At 57.1% G+C, this 23,710-nt stretch overlaps 2 protein-coding genes across 2 annotated transcripts in view; one reads left to right on the forward strand and one right to left on the reverse strand.

The window, feature by feature from the left end:
- SLC38A8 (solute carrier family 38 member 8) overlaps window positions 1-21,692 on the forward strand; it is a 39,362-nt gene extending 17,670 nt beyond the window's left edge. The window contains exons 6-16 of the mRNA XM_082606153.1: window positions 2,617-2,674; window positions 8,254-8,368; window positions 9,662-9,809; window positions 10,190-10,398; window positions 11,984-12,035; window positions 14,378-15,643; window positions 15,970-16,079; window positions 17,032-17,145; window positions 17,815-17,899; window positions 18,641-18,695; window positions 21,404-21,692. Of these exons, the coding sequence (XP_082462279.1) occupies window positions 2,617-2,674; window positions 8,254-8,368; window positions 9,662-9,809; window positions 10,190-10,398; window positions 11,984-12,035; window positions 14,378-14,471 (676 nt within the window). The 3' untranslated portion in view covers window positions 14,472-15,643; window positions 15,970-16,079; window positions 17,032-17,145; ... (1 more) ...; window positions 18,641-18,695; window positions 21,404-21,692. The remainder of the gene's footprint in view (window positions 1-2,616; window positions 2,675-8,253; window positions 8,369-9,661; window positions 9,810-10,189; window positions 10,399-11,983; window positions 12,036-14,377; window positions 15,644-15,969; window positions 16,080-17,031; window positions 17,146-17,814; window positions 17,900-18,640; window positions 18,696-21,403) is intronic.
- NECAB2 (N-terminal EF-hand calcium binding protein 2) overlaps window positions 19,993-23,710 on the reverse strand; it is a gene marked incomplete at its 5' end in the record, with an annotated part of 39,079 nt that continues 35,361 nt past the window's right edge. Inside the window, 3 exons of the mRNA XM_082606154.1 lie at window positions 19,993-20,560; window positions 21,117-21,208; window positions 21,712-21,789. Coding sequence (XP_082462280.1) covers window positions 20,532-20,560; window positions 21,117-21,208; window positions 21,712-21,789 — 199 coding nt within the window. The 3' untranslated portion in view covers window positions 19,993-20,531. The remainder of the gene's footprint in view (window positions 20,561-21,116; window positions 21,209-21,711; window positions 21,790-23,710) is intronic.

A 23,710-nucleotide genomic window follows, 5' to 3' on the forward strand; every position in this document is an offset into this window, starting at 1 on the left:
GGGGCTTGAAATCAAATCGGCTGGCGGCAGGCCAGCTCCATGAGCCTGTGACCTGTGACGTCACCCAGGGTCCTGCGCTAAGAAGGGCCCCGCACTGGGTTTAACACCCTGCTGTCGCCATCCTGAAATGCTTAACCGCTGTTGAACAAGGGGCCGGCATGTTCGTTTTGCACCGGGTCCCGCAAATCGTGTGGACCCTCCTGGAGGATAGGTGGGAAGTGGAGTGAGAGAGAGAAGGGAGTCCGGGTGACTCTGAGCTCTGGCGATGCCGTTTCCTGGGCTGGATGGGACGGGGCGGGGTCAGGTGGGGACGTGTTAGGTTAGAGACGGCTGTGAGACACTAAATAAAGAGGTCAGGGAGCTGGTCAGACTGGGCGCCTGGCGTCCAGAGAGGCCTGGGCCGGAGAGAGGAACATCAGCCCAGAGATGGTGTGTAAGTAAGGCCGGGAGCCCAGGTGAGAACTGTGAGCTGGTGGCCCCGCACCAGGCCCTGGGGGATCAGGGAGAGGGATGGCGAGTTAGGGGCATGTGTTAGCTTCTTGGGGCTGCTCGTAGTAACACATGAGCACAAACCGGGTGGCTGAAAGCAGCAGAACTTTCTCCCCTGGTTCTGGAAGCTAGAAGTCCAAAATCAAGGTGTGGGCAAGGCTGCGCTCCCTCTGGAGGCTCCGGGTGGGGGGTCCTTCCTGCCCCTCCCAGGGTCGGTGCTGCCGGCACTCTTTGGCCTTCCTTGGTCTGCAGATGCTTCGCTCCAGATGCGGCCCCCATGGTCACACGGCCTCCGCCCTGTGTGTTTACTCTTCCTATAAGGACCCCAGTGGCTGGGTTCACTCCCAGCCTACTTCAGTATGACCTCATCTTCATTGAACCAATGACATCTACAAAGACCCTTTTTCCAAATAAGATTTCATTCTGAGGTTCCCAGTGGCTATAAATCTAGGGGGACACTGTACAACCCAGGACAGAGGATCATAGAATCTGGGTCTCAGAAGTCAGCAAAATTTCAAGCAGGTTGGGGTGATCGCCACCAGATGCTGCTTCTGGGTCACACGGGGCTGAGCCCTGGCGCCTGATTTGGCCACGGAGGCCGCTCTTGATGTGGCTGAGCTTCGTCAGGGCAGGAGGCGGGGTTGAAGGCCCAGGTGGATGGGGTTCAGGAGACGGGGAAGGAGCCAGGGCACCGAGGCCACGGCCCGTGTGGCCCACGGCACAGCGACAGCATAATCCAGCAGTGAAGGAAAACTGATCAGAAGAGGGCCAGATCCACTGCTCATCTGTGGCCTTGAGTCTGCGGAGTGGAGGGTCCTGCTCTCTGGAAATGCAGCCTCCAAGGCTGGAGCTCGGGCAGTCTCACCCACAAGAACAGGAGAGGACAGCACGTGAGGCCCAGAGGACGCGGGCAGGCAGATGGAGCCGTGGGAGTGTGGGTGCTAAGCAGCTGGCCATCGGCTGACAGTGCTGTTGAGGAAAGTCCAGGAAGGCAGGGCTTGGCGGGGAGGCTCCGTGATCTGAACCCAGAGTTAGGAGTCGGCCAGAGCGCAGCACAGAAGGGAGATACCACCGTGTGACTTTCCCCATGGCTGCTGTGACACGTTCCTGCCAAGCTTGGTGACTTAAAACTACACAAATTTACTCTCTTACAGTTCTGATATCAGAAGTCCAGAATAGGTCTCACTGGGCTAAAATCAAGATGTCAGTAGGGCCGTGTTCCTTTTGGAAGCTCTAGATTGGAATCCGTTTCCTTGCCGTTTCCAGCTCCTAGAGGCGCCCACATTCCTTGGCTCGGGGCCCCTTCCTCCATCTTCAAAGCCAGCAAGGTTCCATCTCTCTCACCCTGCTTCTCTGGTCACAGCTCCCTCTGACCATAGCTGGGGAAGGTTCTCTGACTGCAAGGATCCTTGGGCTACATTGGGCCTAGATCCTCCAGGGTCATCTCTCACCTCAAAGTCCTGAGCTTCCTCACATCTGCAGAGTTCCTTGTGTCGTGTAAGGTTCCCAGGATTAGGACATGGCTCTCTTTGGGGCCCACTATTCTTCCACAACCAGGAAACCCCAGTTCTATAGCGGGTGCTGTCGATGCTCCCTCTACTACATGTCCCTAAAGATGCTGGTGGCTGGTACCTAGAGCTGCTTATTAAAGCAAGCTGGAGGGCCACCATGTGGGGACCACTGAGAGGGCTTGACCTGAAGATTCTGCCTCATGCACACCTCAGTTCTCTTGGGCAGCTTGGACAGAGGTCAAACCATCCTTGCCCTGTTGGGGTCTGTTTGATGGATGCTGCCTGTGCCCCCTACCACCCCAGCCCCTAAGCTCACTGGGAACAGGCAGCCTCCAAGGGAGGCTGGGAGTTCCTCCTAGCCACGCCCTGCCCAAGTTGAGCCTGCAGGGAGAATGTCAAGTTACCATATGTCAGCACAGATGTACTTAGAAAGTGCAGCATTTAACATGCAGCCTTTTCCAACCCCCCAAACCCGGCAGTGGACGTGGTTATTAAAACCTGTCTTATAGTCACGCTTAGTTACATCTTGCTGGTATTGTTGAAACCTCATCTTCAAGTTGAAGGTTGCTCTGAGTTTAACTTTTTGTAACAAACACCCGTTTTCATCTCTTTACAGTCCTTCCTCCTGGACCTCCGTATTTAGTGTCTTTCCCACCATCTGCTTCGGATTTCAGGTAACCTTGGCGTCTGTGTTGAAGAGGGTGGCATTTGCAGGCTCTGGGGATCTCGTGCTCCCCCAGGAGAGTGTGGCCTCCCTGTCGGGAGGAGCTCGAGGACTTGTTCCAGGATGAGATGGGCTGTCTTTGGGAGACAGTGCACGTGGCCGGCATCTGGGCTCCGTGAGCTGGGAACCGGCCCCGCCGACAGCCAGCAGCAGCACGTTTGTTTGTTGGGTCTGGGGTCGAGTGTGTGGGCCCGGTACCTGTCCCCTCCTTTGCGAAGTCCTCACGGCCGAGTCGCCACGCCCGGGGACCTGGAGTGGCCTGCTTACGTAGAATGCCTTCGTGCAGGTGGCTTCTGCCGCGGGGCCCTGGAGGCTTGCCGGCTAGGAGGGCGGGAAGGTGTGTGGGGAGCTGGCGGTACCGGGCAGAATATATAGACTTTGATAGAATGGCATGGAGTGGGGAATTCCGTGCGTGGAATCCAGTGGAGGGGCTTCCGCCGCAGCGCTGGGTGGGGCAGATTCAGAGATGCCCTTTTCCAGGCGCTGATGCCTGGGAGGAGTCTTGAGGAATGTGTGGGAGGTGGCCAGCTTGAAGGGGTGGGGCTTCAGCTGGAGAGCCCCGGAGTGGGAGGGGTCTCAGGCCGGAGAGCTGCAGAGGGCTGGGCGGGGCTGGAGGGGCGGGGGTGGGGTTGAGCTTTGCTCCCCGCCTTCTGGTCTCTCTTGGTGTCTCGCAGTCTCCTAGCCGGTGGCAGCTGACTCGCTTCCTCCATCGTTTATTTTAGGAAAGATTTGCCTCTCTCCTAAAGACAACCACCTACCCACCACGACAACAACAAAACCGCCCCCAGTGAAATCCAGTTCTCGAGGGAAAGTGGCCCGGGGTTGACAGTGCCTCAGCCTCGTAGCCTGAGCGGCTTCTTCCTGTGCTCATCAACCAGCTCCTCTGTGTTCGTCAGCTTATAGTTTCTTTGAGAACCACTTCTTGGGGAAAAGAAAAGTCTGAAACATTTCCGTTTCTCTTCTTTATAAATGAGTCGCTGTATCGTTTCTGGGGCTTAGCAAGCCGCTTACAGAATGTCTCACGTTTCTTCCTGCACAACCAATATTTTGAAAGATGGAAGGCGATGATTTTGCTGTCAGCCGTTTGGATGTCGTTCAGCCGGTCCTCTCTCGGGTGCCCGAGCACCATATGGTGTAGCAGGCTCACGCTGGGCAGGGGTGCGGGGTGCTTTCCAGATGCTTGTGAGGAGGTGCCCCCCTCACCTTTGCCTCGGCTCCCACATCCCATTCTCCTAGCAACCGAGGCCTGGGCTGCAGTTTCCAGGGACACGGGATGCGGAGATGGGGGAGTTGGCAAAGGTTGTGGATTGCAGGGCCGGGGTGGGGCTGAGGACTAGTTGCCGAGGCCGGGGATAGGGTTGCCAGGATCCAGCTTGGGGAGTCAGGGATCTGGGGGTGGGGGAACTAGACGCCAGTGAAGGTGGAAGGGAGCCGGGTGAGGAGTGGTGCAAGGCTGGAGGGGCTGCTGTGCGGGGAAGGCGTGGGCGGTCAGCTGGCGTCATCGGGAGCTCCGGTTCCAACACACCCCTCCCCACACACTTAGCAGCGGGGCACCCCGTCCAGCCCACGCAGAGGTGGAAGGAGAGGCCTGTGGGAGCACGGGTTGTGGGTACAGGTTCTGCTCCCAGACACCCTGGCCGCACGCGGTACTTCTCCCTTGTTTGTGGTTTTTTTAATTGAAGTATGACTGATTTACAACATCGTGTTAGTTTCAGGTGTACAGCACAGCAATTCAGGTATATGTAGCTGAATATGCATATTCGTTTTCAGATTTTTTTTTCCTTTAGAGGTTATTACGAAATATTGAGTATAGTTCCCTGTGTTATACAGGAGGTCCTTGTTGGTTATCTGTTTTATCCGTAGTAGTGTGTATATGTTAATTCCAAACTCCTAATTTATCCCTCCCCCATCCCCCTTTCCCCTTTGGTGACCATAAGTTCATTTTCTATGTTTGTGAGTCTTTTTCTGTTTTGGAAATAAGTTCGTTTGTATCTTTTTTTTTTTTTTTTTTTAGATGCCACATATAAATGGTGTCCTGATATTTGTCTTTCTTTGGCTTTATTTATTATGATCATCTCTAGGTCCATCCATGTTGCTGCAAATGGCATTATTTCATTCTTTTTATGGCCGAGTAATACCCCATTGTATATATGTACCACATCTTCTTTATCCGTTCCTCTGTCAATGGACATTTAGGTTGTTTTCATGTCTTGGCTATTGTAAATAGTGCTGCAGTGAACATTGGGGTGAGTGTATCTTTTCGAATTATGGTTTTCTCCAGATATATGCCCAGGAGTGGGATTGTAGGATCATATGGTAGTTCTGTTCTTAGTTTTTAAGGAAACTCCATAGTGTTCTCCATAGTGGCTGCACCAATTTACCTTCCCACCAGCAGTGTAGGAGGGTTCCCTTTTCTCCACACCCTCTCCAGCATTTATTGTTTGTAGACTTTTTGATGATGGCCATTCTGACCTGTGTGAGGTGGTACCTCATTGTAGTTTTGATTTGCATCTCTCTAATAATTAGCATTGTTGAGCATCTTTTCATGTGCTTATCGGCCCTCTGTGTGTCTTCTTTCCCCCTGTTATTTTTAAACGGCTTTGAGATACAACGTACATGGCATACAACTCACCCCTCTAAAGTGTACAGTTCAGTGGTTTTTAGTGTGTTCACACAGTTGTGCAACCATCACCACCATCAATTTTACAACATTTTCATCACCTTCAAAAGAAACTTGTACTTATTACCAGTCACGCCCCATTCCCCTCTTGTTCCCCTCCTAGCCCCTGGCAACCACAGATTTTTCTCTCTCTGGATGTGCCTGTTCTGGGCACTTCATATAAGTGGGATCATACAGTATATGGTTCTTTGTAGCTGGCTTCTTTCAGTCGATGTGGTGGTTTGTTTTGTTTTAATTTATATTTCTGGCTGTGTTGGGTCTTTGTTGCTGTGCGCAGGCTTTCTCTAGTTGCGACGAGCGGGGGCTACTCTAGTTGTGGTGCGTGGGCTTCTCATTGTGGTGGCTTCTCTTGTTGTGGAGCACGGGCTCTAGGCGTGCAGGCTTCAGTAGCTGTGGCGTGCAGGCTCAGTAGTTGTGGCTCGCGGGCTCTAGAGCGCAGGCTCAGTCATTGCGCACGGACTTAGTTGCTTCAGGGCATGTGGGATCTTCCCGGACCAGGGCTCAAACCCATGTCCCCTGCATTGGCAGGCGGATTCTTAACCAGTGCGCCACCAGGGAAGTCCCACTCACCGTGGTGTTTTTGAGGATCATCCGTGTGGTACACGTGTCAGGACTGCGTCCCTTTTCATGGCTGAATGATATGCCACTGTTTGGAGAGTCCGTAGCTTGTTTTTCCTTTCTTCAGCCGGTGTTTGGACTGTTTCCACTTCTTACCCACCACATGCTCCTCTGCCCTGCGTCCCATCACTTAGTGAATAGTGAGCTTGCTATTGGCCAGTCACCGTCCTAGATGCTGTCCCAGCAGGGCAGCCCTGCCCTCACAAGCTTTATTTCCCCGCATAAGACCAAGAGAAACACAACCCAGGAGTCTTAGGAGAAACAGGAGGAAGGGCAGGGCTCCATCCTGCAACCACCAGGCATCTTTTCCCCCATGTCTGAGGTCCGGAGTATAGGAGGTGGGAACGTTGGTCCTGAGTTCCACTGCTTGTTGGTTGAGTGAGTGAGTGAGTGAGTGAGTGTGTGTGTGTGTGTGTGTGTGTGTGTGTGTGTGTGTGTAGGGGGCAGTTTAAGCCCCCCACTGCCTGGCTGAGCCAGCCTGCAAGCCAGCAGGCTTGTGAGGTCAGGGAGGTCCCTGAGGCTCACCTGTCGTGGAAGGTGTGTGAGAGCTTGTTCCAGGCTGGACGAGGCCTCCTCTGTGGCTGGAATCGGGAGGCCTGAGGCTGATGTACCCCAGCCCCTCACAGTGGGCACTCCATGAGGGTGGGGATTGTGTGAGGCTGGTTGATGGGCACCCCACACTCGCAACAAGGGGGACTGATATAAGGACCTGAGTGTGGTGAGCTGGGGTTGGGTGCAGGGAGGCCTCATGGCTGCAAGTTGGCAAAGGGATGGATGATTGAGTAACTGCCGGAGTGCCCTTCACCCGTGGGCCAGGCTCTGTGCTGGGAATGAGGGAGGCAGGTGTGTCTGACACCACATACCTGACAGACGCTGAACCCGCAAACCCAGATGTGCTCACATGGGGGGTGTGAGAGCAGAACTCGGCCAGCTGGGGAGGAGGGCTTTCCTAAAGGATGAGTAGAAGCTGGCTGGACCAGGAGACATCGCAGGCAGAGCACACAGCACGGGCAAAGGCCCTGAGGCAGCGAAGAGGGACAGTGGTGGGCTGAGCTCGGTGGGCGAGGGGAGCAGGGCTCTCGAGCCTGGGGAGTAGGCAGGCATGGACGGTCATCCTGTTGGCTTTGATTAGAAGTAAGTAAATGGATGTGGTGGTGGGAACCCTGCCCCGGGAGCCTGGGAAGATCCCAGAACCCATAGGGCACATCCAGATACAGCAGCACCTGTATGGTGCCGGCTGCTCATCAGGGTCTCCTGGGCTGCTGATAAAACACCGCTGCCCAGGACCTGCCCCAGAAAAATAAAGTGCACATCACAGGTGGGCTCCTGGCATTGCTACATGTATTTTATATTTTTAAAAATTTGACCATGTGATACAGTATGTAGGAAGTATATAAATCATAAGTATGTGTAGTCCCATGAAGCCGTCACCCCAATGGGGATATAGAACACCGTCAGCACCCCCGGAATGCTCCCTCAGTAGCACCACCCCACCCCACTATTCTGCCCTCTGTCACCACAAATGGTAACTCTCAACTGAGGGTGATTTTACCCCCAGGGGACATTTGGCAATGTCTGCAGACGTTTTTGATTGTCACAACTGGGGGGGATGCTCCTGGCATCTAGTGGGTCGAGGCCAGGGGATGTGGTCTGCATCCCACCATGCACAGGACAGTCCCCAAGCATCAGCAATGCTGCGGTCGAGAACCCCATCCTGGCTTGTTTGGCTCGTAACTTGAACTTCACGTACATGGAAACGTTCTTCTCTGCCGTCTTTTGCTCCATGTTACAGCTGTGGGGCTCTCTGTGTTGAGGTGTGCATTGTGTTCACCCCTTTTCAGTGCCGTGTAATATTCTACACATGAATATCTGATGACTTACTTCTCCCTTCTGCTCTTGGTGGGCATTTGGTTTGTTACGTATTGGGACACTGAGACTTTTTTTTTTGTATTTTTAAAAATATTTATTTTATTTATTTATTTTTGGCTGTGTCGGATCTTAGTTGCGACGCTCGTGATCTTTGTTGTGGCGCACGGGCTTAGTTGCCCCGCGGCATGTGGGATCTTAGTTCCCTGACCAGGGATTGAACCCATGTCCCCTGCATTGGAAGGGGGATTCTTTACCACTGGGCCACCAGGGAAGTCCCAAGACACTGAGACTTTTTAGATGGCGCCAGGTGATTCTAGCGCCCAGCTGGCTCGACTCCCGTTGACCCTGCTGCTCCCTTGCAGTGTCACGAAGCTGCCGTGTCCATCTACTGCAGCATGCGCCGCCAGAGCCTCGGGCACTGGGCCCTCGTCTCCGTGCTGTCCTTGCTGGCCTGCTGCCTTGTCTACTCGCTGACAGGTAAGGCCCGTGCAAGGTGCCCAGGACCTGGGTGTGGAGCAGTGGGAAAAACCAGAATAATCACAAGTGTGTATAGAGACCCTACCGCGTCCTGGGTGCAGTGCTAAGTGGTTTGACTGCCTGTGCTTCTTTTGCCCCTAACACCCCCAGGAGAGTCCACAATTCATAGCGGAGGCCTCTGAGGCTCAGAGGGTTGCCATGACTTCTCCAGATTCTCCCAACTAGATGTGGCAAAGCTGAGATACAAACCCTGGCCCGTCTTGTCTCCTAAGCCCCTGCTCTTCACCCCCCACGTCCCTGCGTGCCTGTCTCGTGGGATGGCGTCAGTGATGGCTGTCGGAGCATTATATCCAGGAAGTGGTTTATAGAGCACCCTCTTGGATGCAGTGGGTTTCAACATCCACAAACGGGCACAGGAGGGTCTTCAAAGGTGACAGAAGTGTGGCTCAGAGAGGGGCTGTGCCACACCCGAGGTCCCACGGCACGTCCGGTGCACAGCCCAGGGCCCGGGTTCAGGCTGACTTCTGGCCGCTTTCCTCCAGCCCAGCAGCCCTTTCTTACGTCAGCCTATCAGAGTCTCTGATTCAGGGAGCTCTTGGGCTCCCACAGATGTGTCAGGGGCCTTGGACACTTGCTGGGTGACTTCTGTCTAGCAGGGGAGGTCTCTCTCATTCTGTGGCCCCTGAGTTGTACCCAGTGATTGAGAGTCTCCTTCAGAAGGTCCAGGGCCAGCAGGATCACGGGGCTGGAGAAAAACCAAAGCAAACCACAGCTCTTGGTCAGCGATGGTTGTCTCAGGACCGGGCAGGTGACGCGGAGGCCGAGAGGCAGTGCTGGGTTGTGGGGTAGGGACCTGACTTCTGCTGTAACGAGCTGTGTTATTCCAGACAGTTGTTGACACCTTGGGTCTTGATTTTCCCCATCAGGAAAATGGGCGCACGGACAGTTTCTTTCTCTAGATGCTGTAAGGGTGAGGTGGACAGGGCACGGAAAGCATTGTTCAGACTGCTTCCAGTCAGTCCACACCCACGAGTGGGTGCCTTGTACAGGTGCCGTGAGCTGTTTGGAAAAAGGACAAGGGACAGTTTTGCCCAGCAGGAGTTTGAGTCAGAAGAACCAGGATCCTGTAGGCTGAGGACAGGAAAGCCTTGGGAGATTCTAGAACTTTCTGTCAGCTCCTAGGGGAAACATTAGCAGCGGTAGATCCGGGTGCTGTCTGCGTGTCGGAGTTGAGGTGGGGGGATAGCATTTTTCTAATCAGCTCTCCTGTGTTCCCCCGTTTACCCTTCACAGGCGTGTACGGCTTCCTGACCTTCGGGACAGACGTTTCTGCTGACATCCTGATGTCCTACCCAGGCAACGATGGGGTCATTATCGTTGCCCGGGTCCTCTTTGCTGTGTCCATTGTGACTGTCTACCCCATTGTGCTCTTCCTGGGGAGGTGAGACCAGCTCGTGGGACATGGTTCAGTGCAGAGCATAGCACCCATCAAAAATTAGCACATGCCAGGGGCCACGCCAGCCCATGTGGCGTGGGGACTGTCTTCACCTCTGTTTCCTAGAGGAGGAGACGGGCAGGGGAGTCCAGTGGTTTGGCCAGCATCGCCCAGCTGGTGTCAGGACTGGAGCCTGGCCCCTGGAGCTTGGCGGCCCAATGCGGCCCCGCCCTGTTGGCTACCCTTGTGTGGTGGGGGCTCCCAGGGAGTGAGCCCTGCCAGGGTTCAGGGCAGTGGTGGGGGGCACTCTGGGGCACCCGGTGGTGGGCGATTGCAGGGCTGCAGCCCCCGGGAGCCCGTGGGAGCCCATAGTGCATGGCCTCCAGGTCGGTGATGCAGGATTTCTGGAGGAGGGGCTGCTGCTGGGCGTGTGGGCCCCAGGCCCTGGCCGAGCCCTCGGGGCCATGGGTCCGGATGTCGCTGACCGTCCTGTGGATCACGGTGACGCTCGCCATGGCCCTGTTCCTGCCCGACCTCAGCGAGATCATCGGCATCATCGGCGGCATCAGCTCCTTCTTCATCTTCATCTTCCCAGGTGAGGGCCCTGTGTGTGTGTGGGGTGGGGGACGGGAGCCCGGGGAGGAGGAATGGCTCCTAGCCCTGTTTACTGGGCCAGGCGTGGGGGCTGGGGCTTCGCACACCTTCCCTTATTTAACATCTCAATGGCCCTCGAAGGACATACTTGGTGGGCGTGCTGTTATCAACCCAGCCTACAGATGGGAAGGCTGAGGCCCTGAGGCCTCCTGGGTGGAATAGCTAGCAGGTAGCAGGGCTGAGTCAGCCTCATCAGCCTTGTCCACCCTCCCGCTGCGGCCACTCATTGTAGGATTTTTTTGTGTGTGTGTGGTACGCGGGCCTCTCACTGTTGTGGCTTCTCATTGTGGAGCGTGGGCTCTAGGCACGAGGGCTTCAGTCGTTGCGGCATGCGGGCTCAGTAGTTGTGGCTTGCGGGCTCTAGAGCGCAGGCTCAGTAGCTGTGGCGCACAGGCTTAGTTGCTCCGCGGCATGTGGGATCTTCCCAGACCAGGGCTCGAACCCGTGTCCCCTGCAATGGCAGGCGGATTCTTTTTTTTTTTTTTTTTTTGCGGTACGCGGGCCTCTCACTGTTGTGGCCTCTCCCGTTGCGGAGCACAGGCTCCGGACGCTCAGGCTCAGCGGCCATGGCTCACGGGCCCAGCTGCTCCGTGGCATGTGGGATCCTCCTGGACCGGGGCACGAACCCGGGTCCCCTGCATCGGCAGGCGGACTCTCAACCACTGCGCCACCAGGGAAGCCCACTATAGGATTTTATTTAATGTTTTCAATTATATGAAACTCCTATGGTTCAAAGGTGCCCCACAAACATCTCCCTCCTTGTCCCCCAGTCTGGGAGGCAAACACAGTTTCCATGATGGAGGGATTCCTAGGAAACCTTCCCAGTGTTAGTGAGTGATGATGTGAAATTCCAGTTAATTGGCCTGGGGGTTACCCTGGCCTGGCAGACCCAGGCTGGCCAAGGCTGGGGGCTCCCAGAGAAGAAGCAGCACTGCAGGGGCAGAAACCCCCGATCCTGCGGCCCCGGGCCCTGGGAAGCACTCTCAGACAGGAGTGGCAGGGTCCGAGCGCCTCACCACCTCCCTTGGCTTCCCCCCCCGCCCCCCGCCGGCCAACCACCGTCTAGGGCGGATGGACTCAGTGATGCAGTGTCTTGAACACACAGTATGGGTGGGGCCTTGTAGCTCTAGCCGTTTACCGTGCTGGAAAGGACGGGCCAGGATAGGCTTGGCAGCAGGGAGACCCGCAGGATCTTTAGGCAGAGCTGTCTGGCTTCAAATCTCAGTAGCACGATTAAAAAAGAAAAAAAAAAATGACAGAAAGAAAAAAATAACAAAGGCAGCTGGCAGTTGTCAAAGGTGTCCCAGGGGTGAGGCCCCGAGTCTGGCCCTGACCCACTACATCGCATCAGAGACCTGAGTGTGTGCTGTCGTCGTCGCTGGAGAGGCCAAGGTGTTAGGGGGTGTCGAGCGGGGACCCCATAGTGGCGCCTGGGGACTGCTGGGTGTTGGCTGAGCCTTTGCGAGCTCGGGGCTGCTTTGGGTTCAATAACGAAGAGCTGGTGTGACCCTGTGTCTCCTCCGCAGGTCTGTGCCTCATTTGTGCCATCAGCGTGGAGCCCGTAGGACCCCGAGTTAAGTAAGTGTGTGCATGTGAGGGTGTCGACTCTAGCGTGTGAAGACTGCTCGCCCGCCGGGTCCTGCGTGTGAGGGAACTGCAGGCCAGGCCGGGAGGGGGGCCTTGTCCACACGGTGGGGCTGGGGGCAGCTGAGCCGGGGCTCCATCCCAGGCCGGCACACCGCGCCCTGTTCAGTCCACGCGTGGCCGCCCTTGCACTGCGAGCTCTGTGGTCTCTGCTTGGGGCTTTATGCGGATTTGGGGTCTTCCCGGCGTCTGGAGGCCCAAGTCGTGCGTGCTTCCCCATCCTGTACTCGGACCCCGGGCGGGGCGGGTACAGGCTGGTCCTGTTGCCCCACAGATCCCTGAGTTCCGGAGGCCGTGGGCTCCCCCATGCACCAGGACAACACGTTCTGTTAACAGGACAGCAGGTCCTGGTTGGATGATGCCTCAGTGCTGGGCCCCACGCTCAGCCCCTTTACCCCTTCCTCTCCCTGCGATGCTGGGATATTTCCATCCCAAAGACGAGGCAGAAACCAACCCACAGGCAGGTGGCGAGTAGGGCAGAGCTGGGGCTCCACTCTGCCCAGCTGGACGCGGGGCCCCACGCTTACCCCCCTCCCTGCTCCACGTTGCTGGTTGGACAAGACCGTTTGGACCATCCCTTTTTTCAGCAGAGTACTCTCCACTGGGTCGGCCTGTGGTGTGACTTGGACCATGTACTCTGCCACCGAGGGGTCCAGTTGGACCCCACTGAGAAAGAGAGTGTGTGCACGGGCGATGGGCCACAGCTCAGCCAGTGCCAGGGACCCAGGAATCTGTGCTCATCTTGGTCCCATTTCACAGATGTGAAAACTGAGGCCAAGACGGCTAGAGAGGACACTGTAGTAGTTTTCTAGAGCTGCTCGTGGCTTAAATCAACAGAAATGTATCTTCTCCCAGTTCTGGAGGCCAAAAGTCCAAAGTCATGGTGTCAGCAGGGCCACACTCCCTCTGCAAGCTCTTGGGGGAGATTCCATTCTGTGCTATTTCCTGCTTCTGGCGGCTCCAGGTGGTCCTTGGCTTGTGGCCGCATCACTCCCATCCCTGCCTCTGTCCTCACACAGCCTCTCCCTTGTGTCTGTCTCAAGTCTCCCTCTGCTTCTCTCCTATGAGGACACCTGTCATTGGGCTTAGGGCCCACCCCCAGTCCACGGTGATCTCATCTCCAGATCGTTAAATTCATCACATCTGCAAAGACCCTGTTTCCAAATGAGGTTGTGTTCACAGGTTCCAGGTGGATGTGAATTTGGGGGACCACCCTTCAGCCCAGTACAGATGCTCTTACGTCACAGCAGCCGTGAACTTGGGGCCCACTTATAGCCTCTCTTTCCCCTTCGTCCAGCCCCATGGAGCCCAAGCTTGGTCTTCCCACAGCGGCAGGCCTGGCTGGGCTCTCTTCTGGGTTGAGAAGCATTTTTCTGGGCGTCTCTAAAGCTGACTTGGGCTTAGCCCCAGCCCCGGCTGCCTGGGGGCCGCCTACATGGTTCTTTCCCTGTAGCGCCCTTTCAAGTCGTGCTGCTTCTGTGGTGCCTCAGTCCAAGTTCACAGCAGCTGTTACCGATGGGCTTTAAAGGTATTTTTAATCCTAGCACTGCTTTAGGGCTTTCTGATCCATCAAAGCTGCCCCGAGGAGCCGGCAGCCCCGTCACGTTCACCTCTCTCCCCCCTTCCAGGCAGGCGGGTGTTCACGGCACCGAGCTGCCGCTCTGCCACGCTGCGTAACTGCAGATGGTTTTTCCATGACGACGGATCCTTGAGGCCTTTGTTAACGGGCCAGAAATATCCCTGTCATTTCGTGGGAGTCTTATTATCGTGGCTTTTGCCTCACTGCCTGCACCGTCTCTCCTGGTTACGTTATGAAGCCTGTGCACGTGGTCTCGTGGCCACCAGTTCCAGCCACCTCTGTCCCCTCCCCCATGGCCCCCCAGCCGCTGTTCCCATCTGTGTGACCTAGGGCTTTCTTCTCCTTCCTCACTTTCAGGGGCATCCACCCCCTAAAGAAAAGAAGCGGAAGAGAAGGGAGTGTGAAAGTGGTGTCTCCCTCCCCCCATTTCTTCGTCTTTGATAAAATATTGGGAGGGAACGAGGTTATGAAACAACAGGTTGGGGGAGAGTTTGTTTTTTTTTTTTTTTCATTGCACGGGTACTTTATTTCCTGTTGTCCCAGAAACCCATCCCTACAGGTAAGGGAGGGTAACCTGAATTTCTTCCAAATTGGTGACTTTGCTAGGCTTCACATCATAAGTTTTCTACATGTGTTTGGCTCGTCTATGCAAATCTCCAGAAAAGCGCGTGTTGACGGGAGTTTGTTGACTTGGCAGGTGCTTCCTGGAGGCCTGGGGGGTGGTCTCCGTGCTTGTCGGCACCTTCATCTTCGGGCACAGCACGGTGGCGGCTGTCATGGAACTGCTCTGAGGGGCGGCCCGCGCCCGAGCAGGATGGGGTCTCCACGGCTGCCCTGGTCCGGCTGCCTGCATCCAGCCGTGAGACCGATGTTATTTCATCATAAAGATGCTGGAGAAACGGATACGTTCTGCCTTCCCAGGCTGCTCATTTGGGCTTCTGCTGGTTCCCAGGGTTTCTGGTGCAGTGGTGAGAAGTTTCTTAGTGTCCTGGGCCTGCCCTGCAAATGACCACAGACTGGGGGCTTCTAGCAAAAGCAGTGCGTTCTCTCACCGTCTGGAGGCTAGAAGTCTGAGATCAAGGTGTGGGCTGGGCGGGCACCCTCCCTCTGCAGGCTCTAGGGGAGGGTCCCTCCTGCCTCCTCCAGCTTCTGCTGGTTGCTGGCCATCCTCGGTTCTCCTCGGCCCGTGGCTGCACGCCTCCAGTGTCTGCCGCCTCCCTCACGTGGCCGTCCCCCCTATGTATCTGTCTCATTTCCCCTCTTACAGGGCTCACCCTAATTCAGTGTGACTTCATTGTAATCACTTAACTGGGATCCGCAAATATCCTATTTCCAAATAGGGTCACATTCACACTTTCCAGAGGTTAGGGCATAAACTGTGTCCCCCAGAAAAATAAGTTAAACCCATAACTGGGAGGCAGGTGCTGAGGCCCAGAGAGCCCTGCTTTGGGGTGCTGGGATCAAAGACACGAGGCACGGGCACTGCTCGGCGGGTGAGAGCCCAGGGGGCATTTGGGGCGGCCTCCGTTGGGGATGGCAGTGCCGCGGCACGGGGGAATGCCGAAGGAGATGCGTGCCCAGAGCTGGCCACACAGCCTGTGCTTGGCCTCGCTCCAGTGGTGGGGGGGACCCTAGGGGAGCCCCCGCCCCTTCCACTGGCTGGACCTGAAGAGCCTGGAGGCCAAGTGCGCTGTCTGCTCCATGGTTCCCTCCCCGATCCTGGGGTGAGGAACCACGCCTGCGGCTGAGGGGGCAGGGATCTGCCCACGGCCGGGGAGGAGAGGAGGACGGGGCCAGGGGCTCCCGCATCGCTGTCCCCGGCACTGACCCTGCCCAGGGCCCGGCAACCCCTGGATGGATGTTGCTGGATTCAGGCCGCTCTTCCTCCGCCCTGGGACATCTGCCAGGAGCCAGCAGTGCCAGAGCCTGCACGGGCTGACGTCCTTTAGACACCTTCCTCCAGGTAGGCAGCAGCCGGGCCTTGTTTGTTATCTCGCGTCACGTGTGTGTGAGGCTGGTGGCGATAGAACCGTTTTAGAGTTTGGTTTTTTCCAGTTTATCCACCTGTATTTTTTTATTTTTTGAGATGTAATTCACATACCACGTAGTCCACCCTTTTAAAGTGTACAATTCGGTGAGCATTAGATGTAGAGAGTGGTGCAGCCATCACCAATATCCAATCCCCGTACATGTTGATCACCCCCAAAGGACCCCAGGACCCGTTAGCCTTGACTCCCCATTCCTCCCTCTCCAGTTCCCCGTAACCATGGATCCGCTTTCTGTCTCTAGGGGTTTGCCCATTCTGGACATTCCACATGAACGGACGCATACAATACGTGGCCTTTTGTGTCTGGTTCCTTTGACTTCGTGTAATGTTTTCAAACTCCCCCATTTTCCAGGTGAGGCAACTGAAGCTTGGGAAACTCAAGGCCGCCTGTCCCGTGAGGTGCAGAGTTGGGTTGGGACTGATTTTGGGTTAAATTCCATCATCCACTCCTAGGAGTGGCCAAGGGGGGTGGGAACTAGTTGACCCAGTGGGCGGGGATGGGGCCCCTGCCCCCCAGTGCCCTGGCTGTTGGCGGAGACTCTGATCCAGTGAGGGGGGACACAGGACGCTTCTCCAAGTGCTGACCAGCCCCACCACGACCTGCCACACCCTGCAGTGGCCACAGCGTCCTCCTGGACAAGGGCCTCAGAACCAGCACATGTGCTGGCAGAATGGATTTCCTGGAGCATTTATCACCCCAGAGCTGGCAGCGGGTTTGGATGGTCAGAGACTTATCATCTACACCCTGTGTGCTTGGCACGGTGCTGCTGCCCAGGAAAGCTGGGCTGTGATAGGACCCTTCATGGAGGGTCCTAGGTAAGAACAAAGCATGGCGGGTAAGGGTCGCGCCAGAAAGAGAGGCGGTGTATGAAGTGACTTTGGAGTTGGACTACTGGTTGTGAATACCCTCTGCCACTTGCTTTCTCAAGGTTTGGGAAGTTCATGAACCTCCACTAAGAATCAATTTCCCCACCAGCAAAACAGAGCAGCCTTATTGCGTATGAGGCAACGTGCGCTTACTGTGTGAGAACTAAAGGTGATCATGTACTTACAGCAGCTGGTGGGGGACCCAAGCAATGGTAATTTCCAGAAAAGCTAGGTTGAGAGTATTAGGAGGTGAACACTGAGCTTCCTGGCAGCTGAGGGAAAAGGGGAATGTGAGGACCAGAGGGCTTACGCCAAAGCTGGAAAGCACATCAGGGAGGTGGCGGCCTGGCACTAATGCTGAGAAGAGATGAGGGTGGGGCTCTTGCAGGGGTGACAGGTATCACCCCTGGGTACGATCGTTTCCATCTCTCTGACAGGTAGAGGGGATTCCCCTAGGACTGAGCCTCAGATCAGCCATGATCACGCAAGGATGTGATGCAAAGCAATGCAGGCTGGGATGCCGCCCTCTGATGTCTGAGCTCATGAGGCAGGTATGCTCATCTCCTGGACTGACCTGCTCCAGCACCGAGCGCCTCCCCCTGGTTTGGGACAGCAGCTGGAGCACAGAGGGGCTCCAGTGGCGTGCTTGAGGTCAGGGTGGCGCACAGGGCTCTGAGCGTGGGCTCTGGGTCTGGAACATCTGAGCTGACTCCGCCTGCTGTCGCCTTGGCCAGGTTCCGTCCCTGCTCTAAACAGCCCTTGTCCTCAGGTTGCTGACCCAGGAAAACCTCTGTGCTATTCTTAGCCTCGGTGTCCCTCCCGGGACCTGGGTCAGCACCTCCTCTCCTTCTTCCTCCGGCCCTTGGTTTCCATCCTCTTTGTTCTCCTCTAAAACGAAACTGAGGGCAGCCCCTCCCTCCCAGCATAGCCATGGGGATGAGCTGAGATAGACCCCCAGAGCCTGGCCTGTCTCAGGATCCCGATCAGTGGTGACATGTGTGCTTGAGTGCAGAGACCCTCCTGTCTCAAGGGACAGCTGTGAATGGGGCCCAGTAACATTCTGCAGTCGAGGTGACTCGTTCTCCTGCTCTGAGAAGCATGGCCTACAGGGGGTCCGAGTGTCCTGGGGAAGTGTCCTTCCAGTGGCTCTAGGTGCCCCCAGGTGATGCACAGGGACAGCAGCAGCCCAGCACCTGAGGGGTTGCCTGTGTCGCACACAGGATGGCGGCCACATGTCTCCCGTGGAAGGCTTGGGTTTCGAACGGGACACGGCAAGGAACACAGATGCTGAACATGTTTGAGCAGGTGAGTTGTGATATTTTAAAAAATGATTCACGTAACATAAAATTAACCATTTTGAAGTGCACACACACTGCAGGGGCATTGGGTACCTCGCACTGTCACACAGGCACCTCCTCCATCGCTTCCCAAACACCTTCCTCAGCAGTAAGCACCCCCCAGCGACCCCTACTCTACTTTCCATTTCTATAGATTTAACTCTTCCAGACGTGTCGTATGCATGGGATGGTACAAATGTGGCCTCCTGTGCCCGGCTTCTTTCACTCAGCATAGGGTTTGTACGCGTCGCCCATGTTGCGGCCGGGGTCAGGACTTCATTCCTTTTTATGGCTGAATCACGGTCCACCGCATGGATAGACCCGTGTTTGTCCATTTGTCCACTGATGGGCATTTGTGATGTGTCTACCTTCTGGCTCGTGTGAATAAGCTGCTGTGAACATATGGGCGCAAGTGCTTGCTTGCTTAAATGCCTCAATTCTTTTGGGCCTAGTATATACCCAGGAGGGGAATTTCTCGGTCACGTGGTCATTCCATCTTTAACTGTTGGGGGAACCTGACTGGGATCTGAACGTATTAATCCAGAGCCGTTCCTCTGCACCTGTCTCTGCTGCGTGCCAGGTGGTTAGAGCACAGCACTGGGGGCAGATAGCTGCTCTGGGTTTGGATGAAGCAGTGCCACTTGGCTGTGTGCCCTCTGGTGAGCTGCTTGCCTTTCTGTGTCTCGGTTTCCCTACCTGCGGACCCCAGGATGACACAGGAAGCAGCGACGGCACCTGCCAAGCGCCTCGCACTGGAGTGTAAAGTAAGTGGAGGCTCTTATCCCTTTTAGGGTTGATGTTTGTTCTCTTCAGAGCCTGTTCCACCCCCTGAGAATCTGAGGTGGGTGCAGTCAGCTCCGAGCCTACAAGAGGCGAGAGCTGGGGCAGAAAGTCACGGGCCCAGAGGGCAGGCTTCCTCAGTTGCGCCTCCAGGAGCCTCCACCCCCTGAGATTTTTATTTTTAAAACAGCTGAGCTGCCTGGAACGGTAGCAGCGTCAGGGTGGGCTGAGGTGACGCTGCCAGCAGGACCTCCTGCAGTGGCCTTCTCGTGAGCCAGGCAGTTCCTAATCTTCAAAGGAGGGGTCTTCTCCCCACTTCACAGATGAGAAAACAGAGGTTGTGAGAGGCTGAGTGCAAGGACGCTGACATGTTCAGCTGGGATGTATGTTCAGCTAGAATGTGAATCTGTATTTTATGCTTCCAACAAGCCCCCATGGTTTCACTGGGCCCCGCGGCCCAGTTCCAGGCCCTTTCTCTCTCTCCTCCTTCCCCGGCTCTGCAGCCCTCAGCAGCCCCTGGCAGCTGCCTCCCTACCTGCCCTCCTTCCCGTCCTGCTTTAGCAAAGGGAGGCAGGTCTCTCTTCTCGTCCCTTGGGACTTCTGTGTATTGTCTCTCCTGCAACACGGCCAGGGAAACAGGAAGTTACAGAGGTTCCAGCATCGGACTTGAAATAACCTTTAAGTCTAGGGTCTTCTGGCTTGTTGGAACAGCACCTTTATGGGTGTGCAGTCAAGGATCGACTGTGTCCAGGGAGGTCTGGCTTTTGCCCTCGGCTCTTATGGAGGTGATGAACCTCTAGGACCTTGGAAAGTCCTGACACGTGTCTCTTTGTTTACCTGGGGCCACTTGGGATCAGCTTGACCTCCACAGGGGCTGGAGGCTAAGGTCAGCCAGAGCCGACCCCCAGTGCAAACTGTGAAGGTGAGCTTCCCTGGTTGGCAGTTCCCTATGCTTAATGAATGTCACAGGGCAGCTCCAGGAGAACCAGGTGCTGTCTGCACGTATCACGGGGAAGGGACAACCCTAAGCTTGGTCTCTCCGGGACCCTCCGCCATGCTGAGTTCGGTCTGTGTGCTTTTGCTGCCATAATCTGTAACCACGAGCAGAAGGGCTTGGCTGAGTTCTGACAGTCCTTCTAGTGAATTACCACGCTGAGGGTGGTCTTGGGGACCCCCGAGCTTTGCAACAGGCATGAACTTGTTTGTCAAGATACATACCTCAGAGTCATCACTTCCACTTGACAGATAAGAAAGCTGAGGCGACTGGGCTCAGGTTTCATGGCTAATAAGGGGCCCCGAGCATCCCGACAGCTTCACTCGCCAGCTGTCATCAACTAGACGACAGGAAACAAACACGCAGCCGTTCCCAACGCTAGTTTATTTGGTGCCTGTCCCGGGCGGCTGTTTGCCTAGCAGGGCACTGGCTACATGGGGTCTACTGCGGGCTCAGCCCGGGCCTGGGGGGCACTACAGGGTCCCAGCTCCTAGGAGGAGAGGCACCCAGGAGGTGAGAGAAGGGTGAGGGGCGAGCCCGGCCGAGGACGTGGGGACGGGTCCTGGGGGGCCGCTCCCCAGCACTCACGGCCGCCCTCTGGCTTCAGCAGGGCCCAGCAGCTCGGATGCTGCTCTGTCCACAAGCGGTGGGGCGGGCGGGGGAGTGCCAGGGCAGGGGTTCACCTTCACTTCAACCAGCAGGAAAAGACCTTCTTATGTGGAAGTATACTGAAAAGACAGCTCGTCTACCACAGTTTCTAGAAAGGAGCACGTCCTTCATCCGAGGACGCAGGCAGCAGGCGCATCCGCAGGGCCCCAGGCAGGGCTCAGTCGCGGCCCAGGGTGCACCAGGCAGCTGGAGAGGAGGGAGGGGGACGCGTCAGGGGGAGGAGGCTGCTGGGAAAGGCGGCCCTGGCCCGGCCCCGGGGAGGCTGCAGCGGCCCCTCCCCCCTCAGGGCCAGAGAGCAAGGCCTGCAGGCTGTCGCTCCTCTGCCAACTCTGTGCCAGGCGGGCCTGCGGGCAGCAGAGGGGGCCGTGGGGAGGTGGGTGCATAAAGCCACGGGCGGGGCCCTACGCAGGGCACAGAAGTGCTTGTCCTGGGGGCAGAGCATATGCCCCTGGACGGAATGGCAGTCTGGCTGGGAACGCGGTGGGGTGGCCCGCAGCGAGGCCTGCCCTGGCCTGGGGGTGCTTTCTGGGCCCCTAGCACAGGCCTGCCCCATGCTGGGCTCAGGGCCCCGGCCTCCCTGCCTTGGCTAGGACCCCCTCCGGTGGAGCACTTGCTGATAGTTCCTGGCAGCCAAGGGAACAGCAGAGAGTCTGGGGTGGTTTGGGCCCCAGCTCAGCCATTTCTGCCTGGCCCATGGCGTCCCCCTCCCTCTGTAATTGGTCCACGCCCTCCTCCCCGCTACCTGGCACGGAGATCCGGGAGAGGGCCTCGGGCTGGCTCAGCGTGTCCACCTTGACGTGCCGAAACGCCTTGCACACGGGGCTCTGCAGGTGCCTGCAACCCAGGGGGTGGCCTGTGAGCTCTCGGGGCCTGGGGGCCACACACCAGTCAGCCAAACTCAGGGCTCAGAGCCGTGGTGGGAAGGTAGGGCCGCAGCAGAGTGCTGGGGGCTGGGGGCACAGCCTGGCTCTGGACTCCCCATGAGCAACCTTCACTGAGAGAACTTTCTGGATTTTTATCCTTGGGCAGCAGTTTTGAAACAGGAGCAACCCTGGCCTCCGCTCCCAGGGCTGGTCAGGAGCCCAGATTCAGGACCCAGCAGGGCACGTTGAGGGGGTCAAGCTCCAGCCTGAGAAACGCCACCTCCAATTGGATTGAGGCCCAGCCGTCTGAGCGGTGGATGCCGCTGGAACCCCGACTCTTCACCCTCCCCACCAAGGAGCCTCTGGGACAAGGAAGGGCCTGGAAAGGGGGCCGGGGCAGGTCCCCGCCCCACGTCCCACCACCTAACCCCCCGCCGAGGGCTGAAACTAGAGACCGTGCGTGGCCAGACCTACATCTTCCACTCGTCCTCTGTCTCCCAGAACTCGTAGACCACGAAGGTGACGCCGTCCGCCAGCCTTACGGCAGCGATGCTACAAGAGGAGAGAGACCAGACTCAGTGGATGCACGGGGCTGCCGGCCTGCTTGCTCCCCTCTGGGGTGCACACAGGGCCCCCAGACAGGGCGTCCCCTGAGCCAGGCTGGGGGCTGCCTGAAGACCCTGGAAAGGTGAGGCTGGCAGAAGCTGCAGCAGCTGGGGGTGGTGACAGGCCCGGAAGGCAGGCCGGGGGTGGTGGCCGGCCCAGAAGACAGCCTGTCACCGCTGCTCTCAGTATCACGCTCCCTTTCTGATCAGGCCCCCTGAACCCTCCAGGACCAGCCACCTAGTCTGAGCAGCTGCGTGCACCTCTGTATGATCTAGAGCACGGCGTGGCCCTGTACAGGGGCCAGCATGGCTGTTGAATGAATGACAGTGCAATGACTTTTTGAAAAAGGCTTTCTAGTCATTGAAAAACCTACCTTTAAAACTAAAAGCATCTTCCCCCTGCCACACTGTCCTTCATAATCATTCTTTCATTTAATCCTTAAAAGGAATCAGACGTGGCCCAAGTCCCTGAGCTGCCGTCCCTGTGTGAGCACCAGGGTACTCACCCCATTTCAAATAAGACAGAGACCCAGGCTCGGGGGATGGAGCAAGGTGGGGGGGGGTGCCTCTAAGAATGTGGCCGACCCCTGGAGAGGGAGGCCCACCCAGGGAGAGGGAGGCCTGGCCTCTGAGGTCACGATACCACCCCATCAGGCCTCTCGGCCACCCTCCCGGTTCCTTCTCCTTTTCCCACACGCTCAGGAGCACAGAACCCCAAGCATCCCTCAGAGAGGAGAATCCCGTCCCGGTGGCGTCTGCTGCATTATCACAGGCAATTCCAGGTTTGGGGCTGCAGAGAGGACGCCCTACTGCGGGCTGCCTCCTCCCGGCCCTTCCCAGCCCCGGGCCCCCTTCTTCCACGCTGTCTCCCATGATGAGCACACAGCTCCCGTGGCTCCGGGTGACACCTGCATGCCCACCACTCCCCGGATCTCCCCACTTGTACATCGGCACCTCGAATGGCATCTGGAATTTAACATGGCCCCAAAGGCCTGTGCGACTCCCCGCACCCACGCACCTGACCTTCCGCGGCTTCTCCAGCTCAGCCTGCGGCCCCGTCCTCCATCAAGTTCCTGAAGCTGAGGAATCTGACTCCGCCTGGCCTCCTCTTTCTACAGCCCCCCACTCCATCCCAGCCATGGTCAAGTCCAGTCAGCCCCACTCCAAAACAGACCCCAGCTCTGCCCACATCGTGCCAAGGCCAGTGCCCTCTCCGGGTGACTGCAGGGCCTCTCCCTGGCTGCCAGCCGCACGCCTGTTGCCAGCCCTTCTTACACGAGAGAGGCAAGACCGAGTCTCCCTCCTGCCTAAGCATCTCTCCCCCATAGTCCCTGGTCCCCGGAACGAGCAGGGCCTGCCTGCCTCCCTGGCCCTCTGACCCACCCACCCCTGGGTCACTCTGTCGAGCCACACCAGCTGCTTGCTTTTTCTCAAATGCAGCACCCTCACTGCCACGCCAGGTCTGGGCACCAGCCTGTGCCGGGCCTCAGACTCTGCGGTGGGTGGGGGGCGCTGCTCGTCACTCAGCCTCAGCACACATGCAGCCCCTCCCCAAAGCCCCCCGTTCGCTGGCCTGCACAGCACCCACCGCCAACCAGAATCATCTTTCTTCACCTGCCCTCTCCCCCGACCTGGAATTAACGTGCAGCCTGAGTCACGCTGTACCCCCAGGCCTGGCCCACCTGCTTCACTGGGAAGCAGGAGGAGGCACATGTGCTCTTGAGGTAGGAAAAAAACAACCGGGGAGGGAGAGACTCGAGGCAGGGAACAGTCACGGAGCCTACAGCTACTGTTCGCTGGGCACCGACGGGTGGGCCACAGACGGGAGACAGCCCAGCAACTTGTGCCAACAGCCCTCTGGGACCACC

This window comes from Mesoplodon mirus (assembly GCF_964341445.2).
Source record: "Mesoplodon mirus genome assembly, chromosome: 19".
Taxonomy (NCBI): domain Eukaryota; kingdom Metazoa; phylum Chordata; class Mammalia; order Artiodactyla; family Ziphiidae; genus Mesoplodon; species Mesoplodon mirus.